This window comes from Geotrypetes seraphini, chromosome 6 (genome assembly GCF_902459505.1).
Source record: "Geotrypetes seraphini chromosome 6, aGeoSer1.1, whole genome shotgun sequence".
In the NCBI taxonomy this organism is placed as follows: domain Eukaryota; kingdom Metazoa; phylum Chordata; class Amphibia; order Gymnophiona; family Dermophiidae; genus Geotrypetes; species Geotrypetes seraphini.
Window position 1 is genome coordinate 5379159 of NC_047089.1, and position 23939 is coordinate 5403097.

Sequence of the window (23939 nt, forward strand, 5' to 3'; positions counted from 1 at the left end):
AAATGAGAGATTGGAGTCGAAGACGACTCCAAGGTTACGAGCAGAGAAACAGGAGTAATAGCAGTATTATTTACAGAGACAGAGAACCGACGGAGGAGTGTAGGGTTTAGAAAGAAAGAGGAGCAGCTCAGTCTTGGATATGTTTAGTTTCAGACGGCAGCGAACGTGGCTCGAACAAGAACTGGGTTGGCTTTGGGGGGCTAGGCGAGCTGGCAGAGAGGGGGATCCCTGACACATATTTGCACTCACATCCAGATGCTCTCACACACACACATCCCATACACACACATATATACAGATGCTCATTTGGAAACTCAGATGGACAGGCTCATTTTCAGGAAATAAATCAAGAAAGAAGCTGAATTACATGAAATCATGAGGATGAGCAAAAAAACTGCCAAGATTAATTTGTAGTTTTGATCAATGTATATAAGAAAAATCCTGAGCCTGGCTGTGTAATTTTAGCCTGGTACTGGGCGGATTCTGAGAGGGTTTCTAGAATAAGTATAGAAGAAAGGTCTAACTTCCACCATGAAGAAGTCCATGAAGGTGAAGAGAGGTGATCTATTATCTGCATCATAAAATGTGACCTTTCCTGACTCATTGTCCAGCCGAATCCCCACTGCCTGTAGGGTCTCACTCAGGGGGATCGGGGTCACACAGGAAGTGAGGGTCACGTATCTCAGTTCATTCAACAGCCGGAGAGTAAAGTATCCCTCCTCAGGTGACTGTGTGCTTACTCCCTTCCTCTTCACAGAGTCTCTACACACTCCTATTTTACAGCCAGTGACATCCCCCAACTCCACTTCCCAGTAATGTATCCCCGAGGTGAAGCCCTCACACCCCAGCACACAGAGCTCAGTATCAAATCTCCCGGGGTTGCCTGGCACATTCTGTCTTGTGTCTCCCCATCTGACACTTTTCCGATCCTCAGACAGGATTAGATTGGGATGAGCAGTTTCAGGATCCAGAGTCACGTCCACTGCAGAGAGGAGACACATTAATAAACATGAGCACACACTTCTTATTAGCTTATCACACGCCCACCTCCAACCCTCATTGGAAGGGGTAAACAAGTATTTGGAAAATACTAGCTTGCAACATGAACTATGAAGACAAGTAAACACAAAAAAATTTATATAAAAAAATCCAAAGTCTGTTTGTGCTTATTACACTACCGCACGACTCTCTGAGGTTCCAAGAAGAACAGAGTACTGTATATGTATAATTGCCCAGGTGGTTCACATCCAAGGATATATTTGCAACCTTCATTTGATTTGTGTATATTGTACTTTAGAGGGAACACTGGTAGGGACAGTTGGCCCTTTTGTCATCTGGGAGCAGAGGAAAGCAGCAAGAATCTTAAAATCTATAAATTCTGAATTACATACAAGTCCAACTTAACAACAGCTTTAAAAATGTAACTCATACTTAACTGGGAACTGCCTGTATTTTGAATTAGTTGTAATCTTTTAAATGAGGATGCTAGAAGACTCTCATAAACAACATTGCAGTAATCCAATGTAGATGTGACCAATGTATATAGTAGACAAGCATAACTGGGTGTAATGATATACGAACGGATACAACAGATATAGTGCAAAGAGGAGACATAACAGATGATATCTGATTCTTGAATGTTCAGGCAGTATCGATATGAACTCCATGATACTTCATAGTATCTATCTACCAGTTGAATGGATATGGAGCATAATACAGGAGCTCATTTGGGATATTGGTTGATGCCCGTCACCCATAGTCCAACCATTTTTGTTGGGTTCAGCACCAGCTTATTCTGCTAAATCCAGGTCTCAGTCATATTAAGGCATGTTTGAAGTGGGAAAGATCAAGATTGGAAGGGTTATGAGTGGATACAAGCAAAATGCCACCTGCGTAGAAGTAACATTTGATTTGAAATTCTCGTATACGCTAAGCAAGCAGACTTTAAAAAGAGGGCAACGTGATGAGGTGGAGGAAGAAAAATGGACGGTGAAAGAATGATTGACTAGGAAATCTGAAACCAGGCCAGTCCTAAAATCTAAGCACACCACCTACTGTGCTCCCCCTTAGTCCCTAACACTGGCCTCGGGTGTCTGTATTGTGAGATCACGGTCACCAAATTTGATTATTGGGTATAATTAGTCTTATAGCAAATTCAGTTACCTGCATATCTCGCACATTCCATCCACCAATCTGCATTAAAAGAAAGATGAAGAGTGATCAGATCTCAGAGAAAAGAAATAAGTACAATTGTATGTTGCTAACTTTGAATAAAACTTACCAAGTCCTGCAGAATGTGATTCTTTGTAGAGAAATAAAGGGACTGATTCTGGATAAGATGTCGGTCTCGACAGGTGCCTAAGAAGCGGCTGAGAATCACACACAAGTGTCCAGTACGGAATGGCGTCTGTCTTACAGAACAGATGCCTTACTCCCCCAATTCTCTAACCAGCACTCGTGTCACCGGCGCTGGTTATAGAATTGCACTAGGGATCCCACTAGGGATCAGCTGATCGTAGCAGGGGTCCTTTCTCCCAAATCAGCTGAACCGCAAGAACTCCCTGAAACTGCGGCTTCTTGGAGTCCCGCTAGCTCAGCTGATCGAGGAAAATACTCCTGCCACGATCAGCTGAGCCAGGTGCGGCAGAGGTCCCCCCCAACACCAACCACCAAAATCAGCAGGAGGTATGCCCACTCCCTCTTGCCTAATACCGCCTGACATCCCCCACCATCTACAATTGGCAGGAGATATGCCCACTCCCTGCAGCCACCGGCTCCCCTCCATACCCCTGATACCCCCAACTGTAATCGGCAGGAGGGATGCCAACTCCCTCCTGTCGCTGGCCCAGTCAATCCCTGACACTCCCCATCACACACCCAGCATTCCTCAACATTCCGATACTCACTGACACCCACCTGACACTCTCCAACATCCCAACATGCCCCCAACATCCTCTGAACTCCTTCTCTGTACCTTTAGGAGATGGCCGGCATGAGGGATGCTCACTCCATCCTGCCAGCAGGTCCGCTTCTTCCAAAATGGCAGGTCTTCCTGGTATATCATGGGATGCACTGGGGAAGGGCCTAAGGACCTAATTGGTCCAGATACCTAAGGCCTATCCCATAGGATGGGACGTAGGCACCTGGACCAATCAGGGCTTTAGGCCTCTTTCCTGGTGCATTCTGGGATGCCCTGGGACTGGCCTAAAACTCCGAATGGTCCAGATACCAAAAGCCACTCCCATGGGAGTCTTAGGCCATTGGAGTCATAGGCAACTCCCAGGGTATCCCAGGATGCATTGGAAAGGAGGCCTAAGGTCCTGATTGGCACAGGTACCTAAAGCCCATCCTATGGGAGAGGACCAATCAGGTCCTTAGGTCCCTCCCTGTATATCCCAGGATGCACCATAGGAATATGATGGCAGATAAAAGCCAAATGGCTCATCCAGTCTGCCCATTAGCTCTTCCTCTGTCTAAGACAGGGGTGCCCACTTTTGCGAGCTACTTTTAAAATGACCAAGTCAAAATGATCTACCAACAATAAAATTTTTTAAAAACCCCATAAAGCACACTGAAAGGCAGAGAAAATGTTAATTATCATTCATATTCCAGGGTTTTATCAAAGAGGTCAAGGCAAATGACTCTATGCAATGTCACCTCAGGAACAACTATACAAAAACAGACAAATATACCCCCTCCCTTTTTACTAAACCACGATAGCAGTTTTTAGTGCAGAGAGCTTCGCTGAATGCCACGTCCTGCTCTCGACGCTCATAGGCTCCCTGCACTAAACACTGCTGTTGCAGTTTAGTAAAAGGGAGCCATAGTGCAAAATATAGACAGCAGACATATATTCTCAAAAAAGACACATTTTAATCACTAAATTGAAAATAAAATCATTTTTCCTATCTTTGTTGTCTGGTGATTTTATGAGTCTCTGGTTGCACTTTCTTCTTCTGACTGTGCATCCAATATTTCTTCCCTTCTTTTAGCCTCCTGTATGCTTCCTCTCCTCCAGACCTCATTCCATTCCCCAACCAACATCTCCATGAGTCCAACTTTTTCCTTTCTCCCTGCCTGCCACCTGACACAGTCCATTCTCTCCCCCAACTTTTTATTTCTGTCTCCCTGCCTCCCTTTCTTTCTTTCTCTCTCTCCATGCCCCCTTTCTTTCTGTCTCCCTTCTTTCTTTGTCTCCCTGCCCCCCTTCTTTCTTTGTTTCCCTGCCCCCTTCTTTCTTTCTCCCTGCCCTCCCCCAAGCCACTAGGTTTGCTGCTGCCGCTGCCATAAGGGAACAGGCCTCCAAGCCACCGCTGCCCCAAGCTCTCCTTGCAGAAGCGTCGAACTGACTAGCATTCCGCTCCCCCAACGTCAATTCTGACGTGGGAATAGAAGTTCCAGGCCAGCCAGGCAGTGATTGGCTGGCCCAGAACTTCTTCTCCGATGTCAGAATTGACGTCGGGTAGCGGAATGCTGGTTGGTCCAACGCTTCTGCAGGGAGAGCTTGGAGCGATGGTGGAGGAAGTCGAGGAGAGGAAGACTGATCGGCCCGGTAGTTTGGGACGGCAACACGAGTCTATCATGGAGCCCGGGAAAGGCTCCGCGATTGACTCGCGTTGCCTTCCCGATCTACCAATTGATCGTGATCGATGTATTCGGGACCCCTGTATTAGTTATTTAGAATTTTATTATGTATGATGTTATTATTATATTGTATGTTGAGTAGCTATTGTGTAAACCGCTATGAATTGCTGATTGGGTGGTATATAAAAATAAATTATTATTATTATTAAATCTCTGTCCACTTCTTCCATCTGTGAAGAAGGCCTGTATATCACACCAATGTAAATATATTCACCATTCTCTCTTTCCCAATTGATACACATTACCTCTTCCTTGCCCTGAAGATCCTGCATTTGTGTGGCTTTAATATGATCTTTAACATATAACGCTACTCCCCCTCCTTTTCTTCCTACCCTGTCTTTCCTGAACAGATTATAGCCTGGTATAACTACATCTCAGTTATGGTTCTCCGTCAACCATGTCTTCGTGATCGCCACTATATCCAACTCCTCTTCTTCCATCACAGCTTCTAGATCCAGAATCTTGTTTTCCATAGTTTGAGCATTAGTATATACTGCTTTCCAGACATCGCCCCCTTTTCCCATCCATGTGATTTACTTACCTGAGGGCTTATACTCACCCAAGGGCTTTGATCACCCTGCCCCATTACTTCTAGTTTAAAGCCCTCTTCGGTTAATTAGCCAGCCTCCCACCAAAGACACTTCTTCCCTTATTTGATAGATGTATACTATCCCTGCTCAAAGCCCTTAGAAAATCACCCCAGGAAGCCATAATGCTCTCAACGACACCATCCACATAGCCACACATTCTTCTCCAGGATGTGTGCTTCTCTGACCTGGCACCAAGAAGGGGAAGGCCTACCATTTTGGAAGAGGCAGGCCTGCCAGTAGGAGGAAATGGGCATCCCTCTTGCCATCCATCTCCTAAAGTTATGGGGGGAGGTTGAAGGGTGTTGGGGAAGATGTTGGGGTATGGGGGAGTGTTGGGTATTTGTTTGGGAGTGTCGGGTGGGTGTCGGGGAGTGTCAGAAGGTGTGTTGGGGAATGTCAGGTGGGTGTCATGGAGTGTCGGGTGGGTATCAGGGAGTGTTGAGGGGTGTTGAGTATTGTGGGTTTGGGGGATCAATTGGGCTGGCGGCAGGAGGGAGTGAGTGGGCATCCCTCCTGCCAATTGGATGTGGGTGGTGTGGTGTAGGAGTTTTGGGGAATCCATTGAGCCGGTGGAAGGAGGGAGGAGTGGGAAAACCTTTTGCCATTCGTGGTTCAGGAGGTTTCAGGGGTACATGGGGGTCCGGTGATCATGGGGTGGGCATCCCTCCTGCCAATTGCAGATGGGGGCTGTCAGGCGGTGTTAGGCAGGAGGGCATGGGCACGGATTTGGGTGTGGAGGGTCATCTGCCACTGCCAGCTCAGTTGATTGCAGCGGGGTATTTTACCCCTGATCACCCCGATCAGCTAAGCCAGTGGGATTCACTGAAGCTTCGATTTGGGGGCAGTCTTGCCGGCTCAGCTGAATCCCCCATGCTACGATCAGCTTAGGTGGCCATGTCTAGTTTTCCAATTTGAAATGTAGGTCAACATTTCAGGCATCTATTGCAGCTCTAGGATGACGTGTAGGGATGCTTAAACTCGTCCAAGGCCGCTTCCAGGCGATGCCACGCCCACAGCCAGCCTTGGGTGCGTTTAAGTGTCCCTAACCATCTCCCTAGTCCTGGCGACAGATGCCTACACTGTAGATGTCCTTCCTTGGGAGAATTTTTTCTAAAAATGTGCATCCCAATTGGCTGCCTAAAATCGGGACGCACAGTTATAGAATCAGCCGAAAAATGTACAGAGAACACCACTTTAGGACTCCTCAACTTTAGGAAAGCAATAAGAACATTCCTCTTCACCTTGACCGATGAATATTGGTACCAGAACCCGGTATGTGTCACGTAAAGAAAACTTGTACTGTAAAATCTTGAACTTTAACGATGGCAAACTGTCTATGTGTGTCAATTAGGATAAAATTTGTACTGGAAAACTTGCATTGTAAGGATAACTATGGTAAATTGTAACCGGTAAACTGTAGAGTAATATTAGACCCCCTAGTATATGTCAAGTTAGGATATAAACTTGTACTGAAATTACGGCAAATCCAGTGCAAATCGTAACCTGTTAATTGAATACTACTGTATGTATGTTTAACCTGTAACTCGTTCCGAGCTCTTCGGGCACAATGGGATGGAAAATTAATAAAATAAAATAAATGGTACAGATTTGAGTTTATAAATCCTAATTGCTAAAATGAAATATTCTATCGTATCAAGTTTCAATACATAAATAGAAACCAAATTAAAAAGAGAACAGTTCCTCACCTTCAGGATTTGTAATCACTTTTTTCCTCTGATATAGTAATTTCCAATCCAAACCCAAATCAGTAGAAACAGCCTCTGGTTCTTGAAACCTCACCTTCTGACCCCTATAGGAAAGAGAGTCAGTGGGATTATTCCCGGAGATATTCACATCCAGAGGAAAGAGATCAGACACCAGAGGGAGTGAGATATACAGCTAGGTTAGACAATCAATGGGATCATTCACTTGGCAGTGGCCAACAAAGCAATCAGGATGCTGTGAATTATTAGGAAAGGGATGGAAAATAGGACAGAGAATATTTGAATGGCTCAGCATCATTCCATGGGGTGATCTCACCTTGAATATTGTGTTCAATTCTGGTTTCCGTATTTCAAAAAACATATAGAAGAATTAGAAAAGGTTCAAAGAAGAGCAACCAACATGATAAAGTGGATGGAACTTCTCTCTTATGAGAACATAAGAACATAAGACTAGCCTTATTGGGTCAGACCAATGGTCCATAAAGCCCAGTAGCCCCTTCTCACGGTGGCCAATCCAGGTCACTAATACCTGGCCAAAACCCAAGGAGTAGCAGCATTCCATGCTAACGATCCAGGGCAAGCTGTGGCTTCACCCATGTCTTTCTCAATAACAGACTATGGACTTTTCCTCCAGGAAATTGTCCATACCTTTCTTAAAACCAGCTACGCTATCCGCTCTACTCTCTAAGTGAAAAAAAATTTCCTCCTATTGGTTTTAAAAGTATTTCCCTGTAACTTCATCGAGTGTCCCCCCCTAGTCTTTGTCATTTTTGACGGAGTGAAAAATCGATCCACTTGTACCCGTTCTACTCCACTCAGGATATTATACACTTCAATCCTATCTCCCCTCAGCTGTCTCTTTTCCAAGCTGAAGAGCCCTAACCATTTTAGTTTTTCCTCATACGAGAGGAGTTCTATCCCCTTTACCATCTTGGTCGCTCTTCTTTGAACCTTTTCTAGCGCCACTATATTTTTCTGGAGAATTGAATGCAATACTCCAGATGAGGTCACACCATGGAGTGATACAGGGGCATTATAATATTCCTACTCTTGTTAACCATCCCTTTTTAAATAATTCCTAGCGTCCTGTTTGATTTTCTGGCTGCCGCCACACATTTGGTAGAAGGTTTCATCGTATTGTCTATGATAATACCCAGATCCTTTTCTTGGGCGCTAACCCCCAAGGTGGATCCTAGTTTTTCTTCCCAATGTGCATCACTTTGCATTTGTCCACATTAAATTTCATCTGCCATTTGGACGCCCAGTCTTCCAATTTCCTAAGGTCCGCCTGCAATTTTTCACAATCTGCATGCGTTTTAACAACTTTAAACAGTTTAGTGTCATCTGCAAATTTAATCACCTCACTCGTCGTTCCAATTTCCAGATCATTTATAAATAAGTTAAATAGCACCGATCACAGTACAGACCCCTGTGGCACTCCACTGTTTACTCTCCTCCATTGAGAAAAATGACCATTTAACTCTTACCTCTGTTTTCTATCCAATAACCAATTCCTAATCCAGAACTGAACTTTGCCACCTATCCCATGACACTTTAATTTCCCAGAAGCCTCTCGTGAAGAACTTTATCAAAAGCTTTCTGAAAATCTAGATACACTAGATACACTGGCTCACCTTTATTCACACCTTCAAAGAAGTCAAGCAAATCTGTGAGGCAAGATCTCCCTTGGCTGAACCCATGCAGACTTTTCCTGGAGGAAGAGTCCATAGTCTGTTATTGAGAAAGACAAGGGGGAAACCATTTCTTGCCCTGGACTGATAGCATAAAATATTGCTACTCCTTGGGTTTTGACCAGGTACTAATGACCTGGATTGGCCACCACTTGATGGACCATTGGTCTGACCCAGTAAGGCTATTCTTATGACAAATATATGAATATGCAGAAGCAGCTGCTCACTCTTGAAAACAGAATATGAAAAGACTTCTTAATATTAAAGAACTACGCTGGATCTATTATTCAAGTACGCTGGCCCCAGAGGGCTTGAATGAACAGGATTGGATGTCACTAATTTAGAGACTCGATCGGGTGGTTGAAGTATTAGGAATGAAACGCATTAAAGTAGAGAGTTGGTTTTGTTGATAGCTGAGAAGCTTTTGGCTGCCAGAAACAAATTGAACAGCTGATTTATGTAAACAGAGCGAAAGAGAAAGTACCTTAGCAGGTTAGCAAATAATTGCAGTAAATGCTGGAGATAAGCCATCCTTGTTGGACTGATAACTCACTCAGAAGCATGCATGTGGAATGAAATCATCGGGCGTTGTAAATAAATAAAAATCAGCAAAGCGTGAAGCAGAATAATGGAATAATATCTTCTGGTTGCTTAGAAACAGAAGAAACAGCTGATCATGACGTTTTTATTGACATTTTAAAACGAAACAAAAAGATGCAAGTAAGGCCAGCTGATCCTTTTAAACCAGAGAGACCAAGAGTGAGAAAGAAATATGAGAAGTGCTAGTGCCGATATTTGTCTATATGCCTATGAATCTGTTGGTTGATAAAAATGTTCAGACGTAACATTTTAGGGGGGGGGGGGGGGGTTGTAGTTATGTATCTATGATAGACACCTCGACCCTGAGGAAGAAAATGAAATGTGAATTCATGTCAGCATATCCACAATTAAAATATAAGTTGAATAAAATGAGTAATAAATGTCAAACATGAGCCACAGTATAAACCTGCATTAACCCCCGCCCCCCCCCCCCCCAGCACGCTCAATGCTCCGCGCTGCTCCTGATGCTCATAGAGTTCCTAGGAGCGTCGGGAGCAGCGCACACACTTCATTCTACTTAAACTTCAGGAAACTACTAAAAACTAACCTTTTCACCCGATTCACACCCAAAGACCCCTATGCCCTACCCAGACCCCTTCTATCTCACCATGTCCTTTACGCAGATTGTCTTGTCCTTCTTCCCTGTACCATTTATTTATTTTTTGCCATGATTGTACCTATCTTTGCCGATTGTACCACTGTTCGCTGATTGTTCCATTTTTTTTTTCTCTGTTTGTACCATTTTTTCTCTGCCACCTATTTTCTCTGATTGTACCATTGTACCATTTTCGCTGATTGTCCAGCCCTTCTTCGTTGTAAACCGCCTCGAACTACTATGGCTTTGGCGGTATATAAGAAATAAAATTATTATTATTAATGTGCCGACCTGCGCTACAAAAACGCTACCATGGTTTTGTAAAAGGGTGAGAGGGTAAATTAGTAGTTAAAATTGCACTAAACATGTACTGAGAAAACAGACATAAAATCAATAACGGATCAATGAGGATTTGGACTAGAAATATTGAGTAATATACTCAAACTGGCCGTCTGAAGATCTGTTGAAAATTATTCTGTTGAGTTGGGATAATTCTTGTTGAGCTTTTTGACACTGATTTCCAACTGTGTACTAGAGAATGACAAGGTGACAAAATTCATCACCGTCCCCGCGGATAACCGCAGGAAATACCGCGGGGGACGGGAACGGGGATGAATTTTGTCACCTTGTCATTCTCTACTGTGTACTACAGCAGTGGTGGGTAAATATATGCTGAGAATGGTTTCACAGCTAACACTGTCCAAACATCCCTGTTTGCTTGGGACCTCCCACCCTACCCCTCATTCCACCCACCCCTAGACTCACATTTCCTTTATACTCCACTTAACTAACCTTCATAAACCTCCTGCTGATCCTGACAAGGGGAAACACTGATTGTCCAGGCCTTTCATCAGGTGGCTTTCTTCACTATCAGAGCCATCCATTCCTTATACGTATAAGTAAACCCAGGGTATCAAATGTCGGTCCTCGAGGGCCGCAATCCAGTCGGGCTTTCACGATTTCCTCAATGAATATGCATGAGATCTATTTGCATGCACTGCTTTCATTGTATGCTAATAGATCTCGTGCATATTCATTGGGGGAATCCTGAAAACCCGACCAGATTGTGACCCCCATTTGACACCCCTGTCTACTGCATCCACCTTCCTTACGAAGGAGGCCTTGCAATCCCTCCCAGCACTCCCTAGGGTGACTCCCTGGCCCCAGCTGCCATTTCCCTCTTCTAGTCTATGGCTCTATGACATCTTCTCTGCAAAAACCCGAGGGAACGGCACAGTTTAGGGGGCTTCGGTATGATTGTATGTGATGATCCAAAGGTGGCCAAACAGATTGAAAAAGCGACAGTGAAAGCTAGGGTGCTAGGGTAAGTCCGTTGGGGGATTATTAAGGGTCTTAAAGTTATTTAAGAAAAGACAAGGTTTATAAAAATTGTCTGTCTATATTTTTGTGGTTTAAACCGTTAGCCGAGAATTAAGTGCGTTGGCCAGCACTGGCGATCTAAGTGCAATTGTTCGGTTTGGAACCCGAGATGGAGCCCGAGAGGCAACTTTATAGCTGATTCATCACTTGCCAAACGGTGGTGGCGATCCGCACCTGTTGAAGGGCCTGGGTGATAATCAGATACGTGGGTATCGCAGTGTAATCGCTAACGCACCATTTAGATCTTAACTGAACCGTCACTTCTAGCCGGGATTGCTGAAATGTCTATTTGGAATGGGGGGGGGGGGGTGATCCGTCTCATGAATGTTTACTATTATACTCATAAGCAAAAATGAGTTTTCCATGCAGACATAATTTTATTTTTATTTTAGCTTTTCCTTGTTGACTCTGAAACATTTTTATTATTATTATTTTGTAATTATTTATATTCCGCATATCCTACAATTCGATGCAGCTTACAAATTATCCAGGTACTCCAGCATTTTTCCCTGTCTGTCCCGGCGTTTCCCACTCTATCTAATATACCTGGGGCACTGGGGGATTAAGTGACTTGCCCAGGGTCACAAGGAGCAGTGCAGGATTTGAACCCACAACCTCGGGGTGCTGAGGCTGTAGCTCTAACCACTTCATTTTGAAAGACATATATAAATCTATAATATGTGACATGTAGGGCTGATTTCCATATTTTGTTTGTCTATAGTGTCTTTCTTAAACTTGTTCTGATCCCATCTTGTGACAAACTGTGTTATATAATTTGATGTGACAGGTTACCAGGTAGGTTTAATTATATTTTACTGACTACATTATGTTTGACGCTTTCATTATTTGTTCGGCCTTTTGATATGTTATAAATGGGAAAAGATATTTTATCTGTGTTATTTATAGTAAGATATTTTATGACTTTTTTCTTATCTCTGCTGCCCACAGTTCAGTACTTATCTTATCAAAGTACAATAAATGGCTTTGCATACAGTTCAAACTCCTCTTAACCCTTTCAGGACCATAAGGATCGTAGGCCAATTTTTGTGGTTTTGACGACATTTTTATGGTAAAAAGGGCTTGCAGATGCCAAAAAATTGATTTTTTTTGTGAAATATCATTATTTTTTTTTTTTTAAATCAAACTTCTGGCTTATGGACAGTGTGGCAAGTGAATCTTCTCGTCAATCTGGCAACGACGCTAATGAATGAATGTCGGAACCAGTTTGTTTACATAAAGGCAGTATCATATGGAATCCGTACATATCAAATTTAGAACTGTAGACTATCCCAATCAAAATTTATAGGATTTTAAAGTTATGGGACAAATATGTCCCTTGGTCCTGAAAGGGTTAAGGACCTACAATTGTATTCACTCTGCAGCCCCTCAGTATCTCTCCTCTCTTATTTCATCCCCAGGAACTCTGTTCATCGGGAAAGCCAGTATCCTATTTCCAACAGTGGTCAACCCAGGTCATAAGTAGCTGGCAAGATCCCAAAAAGTAAAACAGATTTTACGATCCTTATCTCAGGAATAAGCTGTAGATTTTCCTAAGTCCATCTTAATAATGGCTTATGGTCTTTTCTTTTAGGAAATTATCCAAACCTTTTTTAATTCCTGCTAAGCTAACTGCTTACACTACATTCTCCGGCAATGAAATCCAGAGTTTAATTACACTTTGAGTGAAGAAATATTTTCTCTGGTTTCTTTTAAATCTACTGGTTAATAGCTTCCTTACAGGTATTTTACAGGTAGGAGTCCCTGAAACCAAGTCAGGGCAGAAGAGTGTCTGGGACTCATATTTACTCAGTAAGTTACAATACAGTAAGTACAGACAATGACAGCAGCTTTAGGACTGGAGCAAATACTCGCATCTAAATGCATTTACATGTAGGTACCCAGTTACGTCACCACCTGGGCTCCCTCCAGGCATCTGAATATAAACACACATAGAATTACCCCCTTAAAGCCAGTGCCAGAGCGGAGACCAATCCAAACCAAGAAATCATTGTCACATAGAAAAGGTCAGAAAACTAACTTGTACCTTCTCAGGGCATCCTTCACATCCTAGAAGAGAAAGAGACAGAGAATATTTCTAGTTAGATTTCGCAGTTTCTGAGAACACATTAGGATATTCCACTAAGCAGTGGGACAGGATTATCCCTCCTGCTTCCCACAGACAGGGAGCAGTTGGCTAAGGGGCCGGGCACCGGAGCTCCTAATAGAGCTGCCTAGGAAAACTAAAGAGAAAGTCTGGGTGGACATAGCAAACAATTCTTCTCTTATTCAGACGATTCACAGGAGACATAAAGACACTCACCCTCAGCTTTTCAGTACGTTTAAACTCCTCAAGATTGCCCAGATTCTTTCGCAGAGGATCCAGGTGCATCTTAAGATTTTTCTGTGAACATTAAACACTTCATTTTTATGCATAGCACTAATCAATTCTGTTAGTTCAACCAAAATACCAGGAGTAATAATAGACAGTAAGTTATCCTACCGTCCACAGATCAGTGCAGTAGTAAAGAACTGTTTTTTCAAATTTAGCAAATGGACCCTCAATCTCTCAACATACTAATCTACTCCCTTATCATACCCAAACTCGACTACTGCAATTCATTGTATAAAGGAATCTGTCAAAAAGACATATGACACCTCCAACTGATACAAAATACTGCTATCAAAATCATTGCAAACACGAAAACATTTGATCACGTCACTCCCTTACTAAAAAGTGCACATTGGCTGCCAATAACACATCGAAGTCTATATAAAATAGCTATTCTTTCATTCAAAACCCCAAATACTCAAGAACCCGCTTTCATATTCATAAGCTCCTCATTCCACACGATCCCCCTAGAGCCCTTAGATCCTCCTCCCAGCATCTCCTTCACATACCATCTTTAAAAATCATTAGTGCGCGGTTGGCCTCTTCATTCGCAACTACGGCGCCCACAGTTTGGAACTCTTAGTACCCCATATTAGGACCCAACAAAACTTAGATAAATTCAAAGGAAATCTTACGAATGCTGACACGGTTCTGTTATTGCCTTGATCTTGTTCTGATCTCCCTTACTTCCCTCCTGTTATTTACCTTTCATGTTTTCTTTTCTTTCAAATTGTAATTCCCCCTGCATTCCTTATGTTTCTCCGTCTGTCAGGTTTGTCCAGTCTATATTTAGTTAAATGTTTCCCCCTTTTTTTAATTGTAAAACGCGTGAGAATTTATGAATAGCGTTTTATCAAAATTTTAATAAACTTGGATCAATAATTAAGATACTGCCACACACCACAGAGATTGCTCTCTGCGCTTCTTCACAAAACACACAGATTTTCTTGACTGAGCTGTTTCGCTATTTCTGTAATATTTACCTGTTGTGTGTTTGGTCTGAGGTTCCTCTGATGAGCTGTTTCCCAGCACTTGGGACAGAGAAAATCTCTCCCCCCCCTTATCTGAGTGATACAGGGGCGACAGAAGTACTGTCCACAGCGTCCACAGTCTGTCATCACTGGATTTGTAAAATATTTCTGACAGATAAAACTAGAAGCTTCTTCTAGCACACTGTCCTCAGGGTTTGCAGTAGCTATGAGACTAGAGGAACTGAAAGCAAGAATTTAGTTTCTGATTTGCACTGGACATTGTACTCATTTTGATATTAGGGTGTGTCTCTCTGAAGTAGGATCTATACCTCTGTGGAACAGGATCTTTGGGTTTTTGCGCAACTTCCAAGTTTCTACATCTATTTAAAATTTTCTGTCCCACCCCAGGGAAAACCGTCAGGGCGGCTTACAATCGAAAACATTCTCATGCCTCCCAGTTACTCCCTTTCTCCCAGTGACAGAGATGCAATGGTCTGGTTGCAGCGGGACAATTACCTGGGTAAAGCTGTGGTTGAGGTGAAAAAGCGGGTCTACGACAATTAGTAGGAAGACAACTGATGGCAAACCCGGGTGTTAGGGTGTGTATGGGGGAGATCAGGCTTGGCCGGAGGGGATGGGAGGAAGGAATTGGGGATCTCCATGCTGGTTGAGATGAATCCTTAATCGGGAATTTCCTTGCCTCAATCAGCTGATAGCAAGCCAAGGAGTGTTGGGGGGGGGGTGGTGTCAGGCTTGACGGGAAGAGCGCTATCTTTGAAGGGGGGCTGATAACTGTTGTCCTACCAATTTCATCCTACCAATTGTCGGGATCCCGAATAAAGCATTAGACTCTAACCGAGTCACTTCAGAGGGATAATAGTACTGACCAATGTGTGGGAAAAGCAGATGCTTGCAGAAGTGACACATAAATGATGATTCCTTGGTAAACCAAATACAGCAGCCAAAAACTGGAACAGGAATTTGCTAATGCAAATCACATCACACAGACGACAGTTGAGAATCTACTACCACTTATCACTTATATGGCGCTGAAAGGTGTACACGGTGCTGTACATTTTGACTCATCTTAAATTCTGCTATGAAAACAGTAGAGTTGACTTTGTTGAACTGGCTGTTGGTATCCAGCCAAGCAAAATGTTGATGAGTTGAGTCACTGAAACCGAGAGCTAATTGAATCTGGGCAATTATATTCCATGTAACCAACTGTGGCTCAAGGCGGATCACAGAAAATAAGAAATTAGGCTATAGTCCCAAGAACACATTGGAGTTAATCACTTAACAGGTGTTGCTCGAACAAATATGTTTTCAAAAGACATCTAGACATGAGAGTGGCGACAAGGTGGCAATTGAGCAGGATGTAGCTGGGACAATTTATTTGGAATATTACCTGAATCTTCTTTTCCTCAATGCCTGAAAGAAGAGGGAGGCAGAGGACAATCCCTCCACCCAATCCTGCTACCTCATCACCATGTCAGACTGTAATAACAACATGTACAGTTAATCCAACAATGGCAGGCGGTTCTGCTGCTGGGTTGAGAGAAGAACCCAGCTTGGAGAACAATTTTTTGTTGAGGACCCAACCCCCACTTAGTACCCACGGAGGGTCTCCAGAATATACTTGGAGAGGACCGTCCGGGTCTCACACCAAACCCGGAAGAGTTCAATCTATCATCTCCAATACTACTTACAGCTTTGGCGCTTTCTGGGGGATTAGTGTCGGTGGCGTCAAACGGTGGAGAGGGAAGGGAAGACCCAGTTGTTACTGGAGAAGACACTGGAATTCTGGCAAAGTCTAAAAAATATTCTTTTTCTGGCTTGGTGCTTTTAATATGCCTAAAATAATTTTACTCTGTGTTACGCCTCCAAAGCAATCTTCTTTTCAAGGTCTCTCTTATCAGCGCTTTGCAGTTCTTTATCAAATGCCTTTTGAAAATCAAGATATGCAGTGTTGACTGGCTCATCTTTATCTACATGTTTATTCATCCCTTCAAAGAAATGTAGTAGATACGTGAAGAAAGATTTTCCTTGACTAAATCTATATTGGCTTTGCATTAGACCAGGGGTCCCCAAAGTTTTCAGGATTTCCCCAATGAATATGCATGAGATCTATGTGCATGCACTGCTTTCAATGCATATTCATTGGGGAAATCCTGAAAACCCGACTGGATTTAGCCCTCAAGGAGGGACTTTGGGGACCCCCGCATTAGACTCTAACAGAGTCACTTCCAAGGGATAAGAGCACTGAGAACTGTGTGGGAAAAGCAGATGCTCTGTATAGAATTTAGCAAGACCTCGAGCCCTCCATCAGAGTAAATATAATATATGCTAAAATATTTATGTACTATCTGTGTGAATGTGTTGGGGTGGGGGGAAGAGCTTTAATAAAACTGCATGATTACCAAATTTCCAAGTTTAATAGTTTCGTGTTATATCGTCCATCACGAGTATCTAGATGGTTTACAATTTAAATACAGTAAAAGTTAAAAGAAAAGAAGATGACAGACGTGACAGAAAAACATTTACGGAGAGAGGGGGAGGGGAAATACATTACAAATGCACATAAAGGGTATATATAGGGTTACCAGATGTCTGGATTTCCCAGGACGGCTTTTCAAAACCCGGCACTTTGTCCAGGTTTTGATAAGCTTCCCGACAAAATTGTGTCGTGAAGGGGCACCTGCGCAGATGCAAACCGGTGATGTTATTGGGGGTGGGGCTGGAACAGGGCGTGACATAGACAGAACTGGGCAGTCCTAGGGGGCGTGGCCATGGGTCTGGATTTACCCAAAGGAAAATCAGGTAACCCTGGGTATATATATAGTTATCGGAATTCCCTCACGGGGGGGGGGGGGGGGGATTGTCTCCATTTTCAGATCTGCGTGCCAGACTTCTTCCTTTTTGGCAACCATCTGTCTCTGATTCTAGTAACGTTTGGCATGGGCTACCCACCCCTTCCCCTCCTTTCCACCTGGGTCTGCATTCTCCCCTCTGAATGGGCATCGGAGTATTTGCCACAACGGGAGCCTAAGTAGAAGAACTAGTTAATGTGCTGAAATAAAAGTATAGGAAACTTTTTCTTCTACCACAGTTATTACTGGGGTTTTTCTTCCTAGGTGCATCTGATGCTTGTGGAAGTGAAACGTAAATTACGATTCCTCAGTAAACCAAAAGAAGCAGCAAAACCCGGAGCAGGATTTTGCTAACTCAAATCACGTCACGCAAATGACGGCGGATAATCTCATCTTAAATCAGGGGTGTCCAACCTGCGGCCCGAGGGCCGCATGTGGCCCCGTGAAGTATTTCGGGCGGCCCCAGTCGAGGGCGATGCAGTGTTTTTCTCTGCTGCCCCCGGATGTTTACCGTCTTGCCGGCTCCCTCCTCTGTCTTGCTGCAGTATTTGTGTGGCCCCAGAAACATTTTTTTCAGCCAATGAGGCCCAGGGAAGCCAAAAGGTTGGACTCCCCTGTCTTAAATCTTGCTGTTCAGGAATTCAGCCCTGTGAAAACGGTGGACTTGACCGTGTTTGTTCAGCTGTGCTATTGGTTTCCAGCGCGTGGACGTCAACGCGATGACCCTGGACCTGTCACTTCGCCGGTGGGGGGATCCTGGAGGAAGGGAGGTGCGGGGAGAGGGAGAGCAGCACCGGCAAGGAGGAGAGTCATTGGCGCTGGCTGTCTGCCTACAGGACATGCCTCTCACCGCGAAGCAGCCAGCCAGCGTCCGGCACCTCTTCTCCCTTTCCACACTTGGAATCTGCCGTGGCACACAGTTTGCGATACACTGGTATAAAGGAAAGGAGCTGACTATCTTCTATTACAGAATAAGTTCTAACTAGATGCCCTGTATAAATGCAATATCGCAGAATATGCATCTCATTTTCCCGTAGACTGCAAGTGAATTAGTGGACACCACTGCAGGGGACATTTGGAAAACTGCCAAAGCCAGGTGGCTCCTTAGAGATAACCATATTATTGAGGCATGAGTGTTTGGGGACCAGATTCCAGTTTGTCAGATACTTGGGGTCACCCCATCAGAAAGGGAAGAAGAATAAGCTTTGATCTTTTTGTACAATTTGATTGGGAATGATATCTTGATGTGAACCGCCTAGAACTATGTGGTAGGGCGGTATATAAGAAGAAATATTATTATTATTATCTTTGAATTCTGATATAACCAATGATGTCTGCAGATTTTTTATCATGAGTTTGAACATATAGGTCATCTTTTTCATGTAATTATATTTATCCCTGATGCAGCCTCAGCAATGAATATAATAATTCAGCACCTTGTTTTAAATAAAATTCATTTTTGTTTGCAATTTTGCATTTTACTGTGTTTGGTTTTATAAACAGAATGGGGATAGTTCAGAGGGTGGCTACTAAAATGGCCAGTGGGCTTCATCATAAAGCATGTGGGGACAGGGGACTTGTATACCACCATTTTGTGGCTTTGGCATTCAAAGCAGTGGGCCCTGGAGGATTAAGTGACTTGCCCAGGGTCACAAGAAGCAGCAGCAGGATTTGATCTCACAACCTCTAGGTGCAGAGGCAACAGCTTAACCACTGAGCCACACCTAGTTTGAAAAAAAGCGGGGGAAGGAGACAGAGATATAACAGACATTTAAATGCTTCCATGGTATATGTGTACAAGAGGTGGGCCTCTTTGAGTCGAAAGCAAGCTCTGGAAACAAGGGGGTAATCTGTTTCTTGTAGGAAAGAATGGTTGATGCTCGGAACATCCTCCCAGGGAAGTGGCGGGGAAGATGGTATCTGAATTCAAGAACGAATGGACAGAGTAGACTGTGGTATACCAAGGACAGTGTGATGGGGGTAGTCCAGCCAGTAGGAGGGTGCAGGGAGAAGCCATAGAGCCATGGACGGGTGTGCAATGCCGTTGACTCCCCCAGACTCTGCCCCCTCTGACATCAACAGAGCAACTATTACTACTACTTAACACTTAAATAGTGCTGAAAGGCATACATTTAAAGACTGTCCATGCTCGGGAGGGCTTACAATCTGACTTGGACAGACAGACATGACAAAGAGAGTAGGGGATGAAAAACCCAAAATGAGAGGAATTAGGAGTCAAAAGCAGTCTCGAAGAGTTGGGCTGACATTTATAGATGGTCCCTGCTCTGAAGAGCTTACAATTTAACTTAGACAGACAGACATGACATAGAGGATTGGGGATGCAGAGCCCAAGGTAAGAGGAATTAGGAGTCGAAAGCAGTCTTGAAGAGTTGGGCTGACATTTATAGATGGTCCCTTCTCTGAAGAGCTTACAATTTAACTTGGACAGACAGACATGACAGAGTGGATTGGGGATGCAGAGCCCAAGGTAAGAGGAATTAGAGAGTCGAAAGAAGTCTCGAAGAGTTGGGCTGACATTTATAGATAGTCCCTGCTCTGAAGAGCTTACAATTTAACTTGGACAGACAGACATGACATAGAGGATTGGGGATGCAGAGCCCAAAGTAAGAGGAATTAGGAGTCAAAAGCAGTTTCGAAGAGTTGGGCTGACATTTATAGATGGTCCCTCCTCTGAAGAGCTTACAATTTAACTTGGACAGACAGACATGACATAGAGGATTGGGGATGCAGAGCCCAAGGTAAGAGGAATTAGGAGTCGAAAGCAGTCTCGAAGAGTTGGGCTGACATTTATAGATGGTCCCTTCTCTGAAGAGCTTACAATTTAACTTGGACAGACAGACATGACATAGAGGATTGGGGATGCAGAGCCCAAGGTAAGAGGAATTAGGAGTCGAAAGCAGTCTCGAAGAGTTGGGCTGACATTTATAGATGGTCCCTTCTCTGAAGAGCTTACAATTTAACTTGGACAGACAGACATGACATAGAGGATTGGGGATGCAGAGCCCAAGGTAAGAGGAATTAGGAGTCGAAAGCAGTCTCGAAGAGTTGGGCTGACATTTATAGATGGTCCCTGCTCTGAAGAGCTTACAATTTAACTTGGACAGACAGACATGACATAGAGGGTAGGGGGATGAAAAACCCAAAATGAGAGGAATTAGGAGTCAAAAGCAGTCTTGAAGAGTTGGGCTGACATTTATAGATGGTCCCTGCTCTGAAGAGCTTACAATTTAACTTGGACAGACAGACATGACATAGTGGATTGGGGATGCAGAGCCCAAGGTAAGAGGAATTAGGAGTCGAAAGCAGTCTTGAAGAGTTGGGCTGACATTTATAGATGGTCCCTGCTCTGAAGAGCTTACAATTTAACTTAGACAGACAGACATGACATAGAGGATTGGGGATGCAGAGCCCAAGGTGAGAGGAGTTAGGAGTCAAAAGAAGTCTCGAAGAGTTGGGCTGACATTTATAGATGGTCCCTTCTCTGAAGAGCTTACAATTTAACTTGGAGAGACAGACATGACATAGAGGATTGGGGATGCAGAGCCCAAGGTAAGAGGAATTAGGAGTCGAAAGCAGTCTCGAAGAGTTGGGCTGACATTTATAGATGGTCCCTGCTCTGAAGAGCTTACAATTTAACTTGGACAGACAGACATGACATAGAGGATTGGGGATGCAGAACCCAAGGTAAGAGGAATTAGGAGTCGAAAGCAGTCTCGAAGAGTTGGGCTGATATTTATAGATAGTCCCTGCTCTGAAGAGCTTATAATTTAACTTAGACAGACAGACATGACATAGAGGATTGGGGATGCAGAGCCCAAGGTGAGAGGAGTTAGGAGTCAAAGCACTCTCAAAGAGGTGGGCTTTTAACTGGACCTCGAACACTGACAGAGACGGAGCCTGCCGTAGGGATTCGGGCAGCTTCTTCCATGCCTTGGGGCCCCATAACTACCCCGCACAGCCTCCACTGCCTGGAGAGGGGGTACTGTATCTGGAGGAGAAGGGGATGCTCTACCCTAGGTGCATCACTAGGGATAGAAAGAGAAAGGGATTATAGAGTTTCGTAGTTAGTATAGATGGATCTGCTGACTAGGCCTAGGGTTACCATATTTTTCTCCAGGTAACCCCGGACACATGACCCCACCCAGTTCTGCCTTCTCTCTTCTGCTGGACGAGCTCCAGCCGCATCTGGAGGGCCTGGAGCATGCATGGGTGGGTGTGACGTCATCCACACATGCTTAGAGGCCGTCCCGATGCGGCCAGAGCTCATCGGGGCTTTCCAAAACCTGGTCAAATGCTGGGTTTTGGAAAGTTCGTCCGAGAGCCCGGACAGTCCTCTACAAAGAGAACATGTTCGAGTTTCCCAGGCCTTCTGGTAATCCTAACTATGCCGTATGTTCTTTATCTGTCATCATTTTCTATTCATCTATGTCCTCATGTTTTTTTGACAAGCATGACAAGATGAGAACATGAGCATGAATACCCGCTCTCGGATCTGCTTGGTCTTGACACCATACACCACGGGATTTAGTGTGGGTGGGAGAAGAAGGTACAGATCTGATAAGATCATATGAATATAGGAAGGAATGTGTTTACCATATCGATGGCATAGAAATGAAAAGAAAGCTAGACTGTAGAACATTAAGAAGACACATATGTGTGATGTGCAGGTGTTTAAGGCCTTGAGATGTGCTTCCTTGGATTGAAGGCTGAAGACAGCTCTAAAAATCATAAAATAAGACACGCTAATAAGAATAACATCTAATCCCAATATTGAGAAGGCTACAAACAAACCATATGCACTATTGATTCTTGTGTCTCCTTGCGCAAGTTTCACTACTGCCATGTGCTCACAGTAGGAGTGAGAGATGACGTTGGTATTATACTGTGAGAATCGCAAGATAAGGAAGAGCAAGGGGGATATAAGAATTAGGACTCTGACCAGAATCATCATCCCAATTCTTAATATAAATTAAGGGTCAGTATGGAAGTATATCTCAAGGGGTTGCAGATCGCAACATAACGATCGAAAGCCATGGCCAGGAGAATCCCCGATTCCATACCAGTGAAAGCGTGAATAAAGAACATCTGGGCAAGGCATGAATCAAACGTAATATCCTTGACATTAAACCAAAAGATACTCAACATCTTCGGTACTATCGAAGTACATAAAAATATATCATTGAGAGCAAGCATGGAGAGGAATATGAACATCGGCTCATGGAGACTTGATGTGGAGGTAATAACAGTCACAATAACACCATTTCCAAGGACTGCAATTATATACAAGACACAGAAAGGGACTCCAATCCAGAAGTGAAGAGCTTCCAGGCCTGGGATCCCGATGAGGATGAAGAAGGATGGATGCACGGTGGTAGAATTCAGAGATGGCATCGTCTACTACTAAGGCCTTGTGTAACATCAGCAAAAAATTTTGTGTCTGAAAGCCAACAGAAATGTTTGTTAACCAATGAATTTATTAAAGCCATCTATTTTATAGTGATACTCTTCATTAGAAGATGGATTTAATGAGGGTAATTCTATAACAGAGATCATAAAGACACTGGTTATGGTGCATATTTCAAGCCTGTTTTGTAATGGAAAAAGGCATCTACTTTTATATATAGAATACTAACACAAGTAGCCAAAAATGTTCTTACTTGAAAGGCATAAACACATCACCAGCCCTCTAACTGGGTACATAGGCCTACACCTAGCTGTGAGCAAGAACCTATATTTATATGTTCTACCCAAATGCTGCCTCTAGTGGAGTGGAGGAGTAGCTTATTGGCTAATGTAGGAAAACTGGGTTCAATTCCCACTGCAGGCTCCTTGTGATCCTGGGAATTCACCAAACCCTTTATTGCCCCAAATACAGCAACTCAGATTGTGAGCCCACAAGATACAGAGACAGTCCCTGCATATAATAAATGTAAACCCCGTTGGTTATACCACAAAAGATAGTGTATCAAAGTCTTTATCCTTACCGTACACACACCATCAAATCATGACAGTCTTTTTCCACTTGTCATATTCTATAAGTGGTCATTTACCCACATAAATGGCCACTTAGGCAAATAAATGACTGCAATATCACCGTTTACCAAAAGAAGTACAAGAAGAGACTGGAAGACCCACATATGAATACTCTATAGGAGAGGAGGGACAGGGGAGATATGATACAGACGTTTAAAAACTTGAAAAGTATTAATATAGAACCAAATCTATTCCAAAGAGAAGAGAAAATGGTAAAACTAGAGGGCATAATTTGAGGTTGCAGGGAGGAAGACTCAGGAGCAATGTTAGGAAATTCTTTTTCACGGAGGGGGTGGTAGATGCTGGAATGCCCTCCCGAGGGAAGTGGTAGAGAGGAAAATGGTGACTGAATTCAAAAAAGCGTGGGATAAGCATAGAGGATCTCTAATTAGAAAAAGAAGAATGCAAATTAAAGAACTAAGGCCAGTACT

General features: G+C 43.6%; 2 protein-coding genes across 2 annotated transcripts; both read right to left on the reverse strand.

Annotated features, from left to right (window-relative positions):
* Nucleotides 1-294: 294 nt before the first annotated feature.
* On the reverse strand, nucleotides 295-14635 carry LOC117363142 (E3 ubiquitin-protein ligase TRIM39-like). Its single transcript, XM_033950474.1, has 6 exons — nucleotides 14597-14635; nucleotides 13545-13625; nucleotides 13269-13291; nucleotides 6941-7044; nucleotides 2164-2193; nucleotides 295-982 (listed from the first exon to the last, which is right to left on the reverse strand). Exons 2-6 carry the CDS (start codon nucleotides 13611-13613, stop codon nucleotides 462-464), a joined length of 747 nt encoding a protein of 248 aa, XP_033806365.1. The 5' UTR covers nucleotides 13614-13625; nucleotides 14597-14635; the 3' UTR covers nucleotides 295-461.
* A 7263-nt stretch (nucleotides 14636-21898) lies between these two features.
* LOC117363141 (olfactory receptor 52A1-like) lies at nucleotides 21899-23175 on the reverse strand. The gene is given in 3 exon segments (XM_033950472.1): nucleotides 21899-22440; nucleotides 22443-22912; nucleotides 23133-23175. Coding segments are annotated over 2 exon segments (966 nt in total). The 5' UTR covers nucleotides 22867-22912; nucleotides 23133-23175.
* Between the last annotated feature and the right edge of the window lie 764 nt (nucleotides 23176-23939).

Bases quoted from the DNA above. Each gene is read 5' to 3' on its own strand.
- LOC117363142 (XM_033950474.1), bottom strand. From the start codon at position 13,613: ATGCACCTGGATCCTCTGCGAAAGAATCTGGGCAATCTTGAGGAGTTT. The intron at 13,292-13,544 runs GTGAGTGTCTTT...TTTCTCTTCTAG, and splicing joins AACGTACTGAAAAGCTGAGG to GATGTGAAGGATGCCCTGAG. The intron at 7,045-13,268 runs GTACAAGTTAGT...TCTTTCCTATAG, and splicing joins GTGAAGGATGCCCTGAGAAG to GGGTCAGAAGGTGAGGTTTC.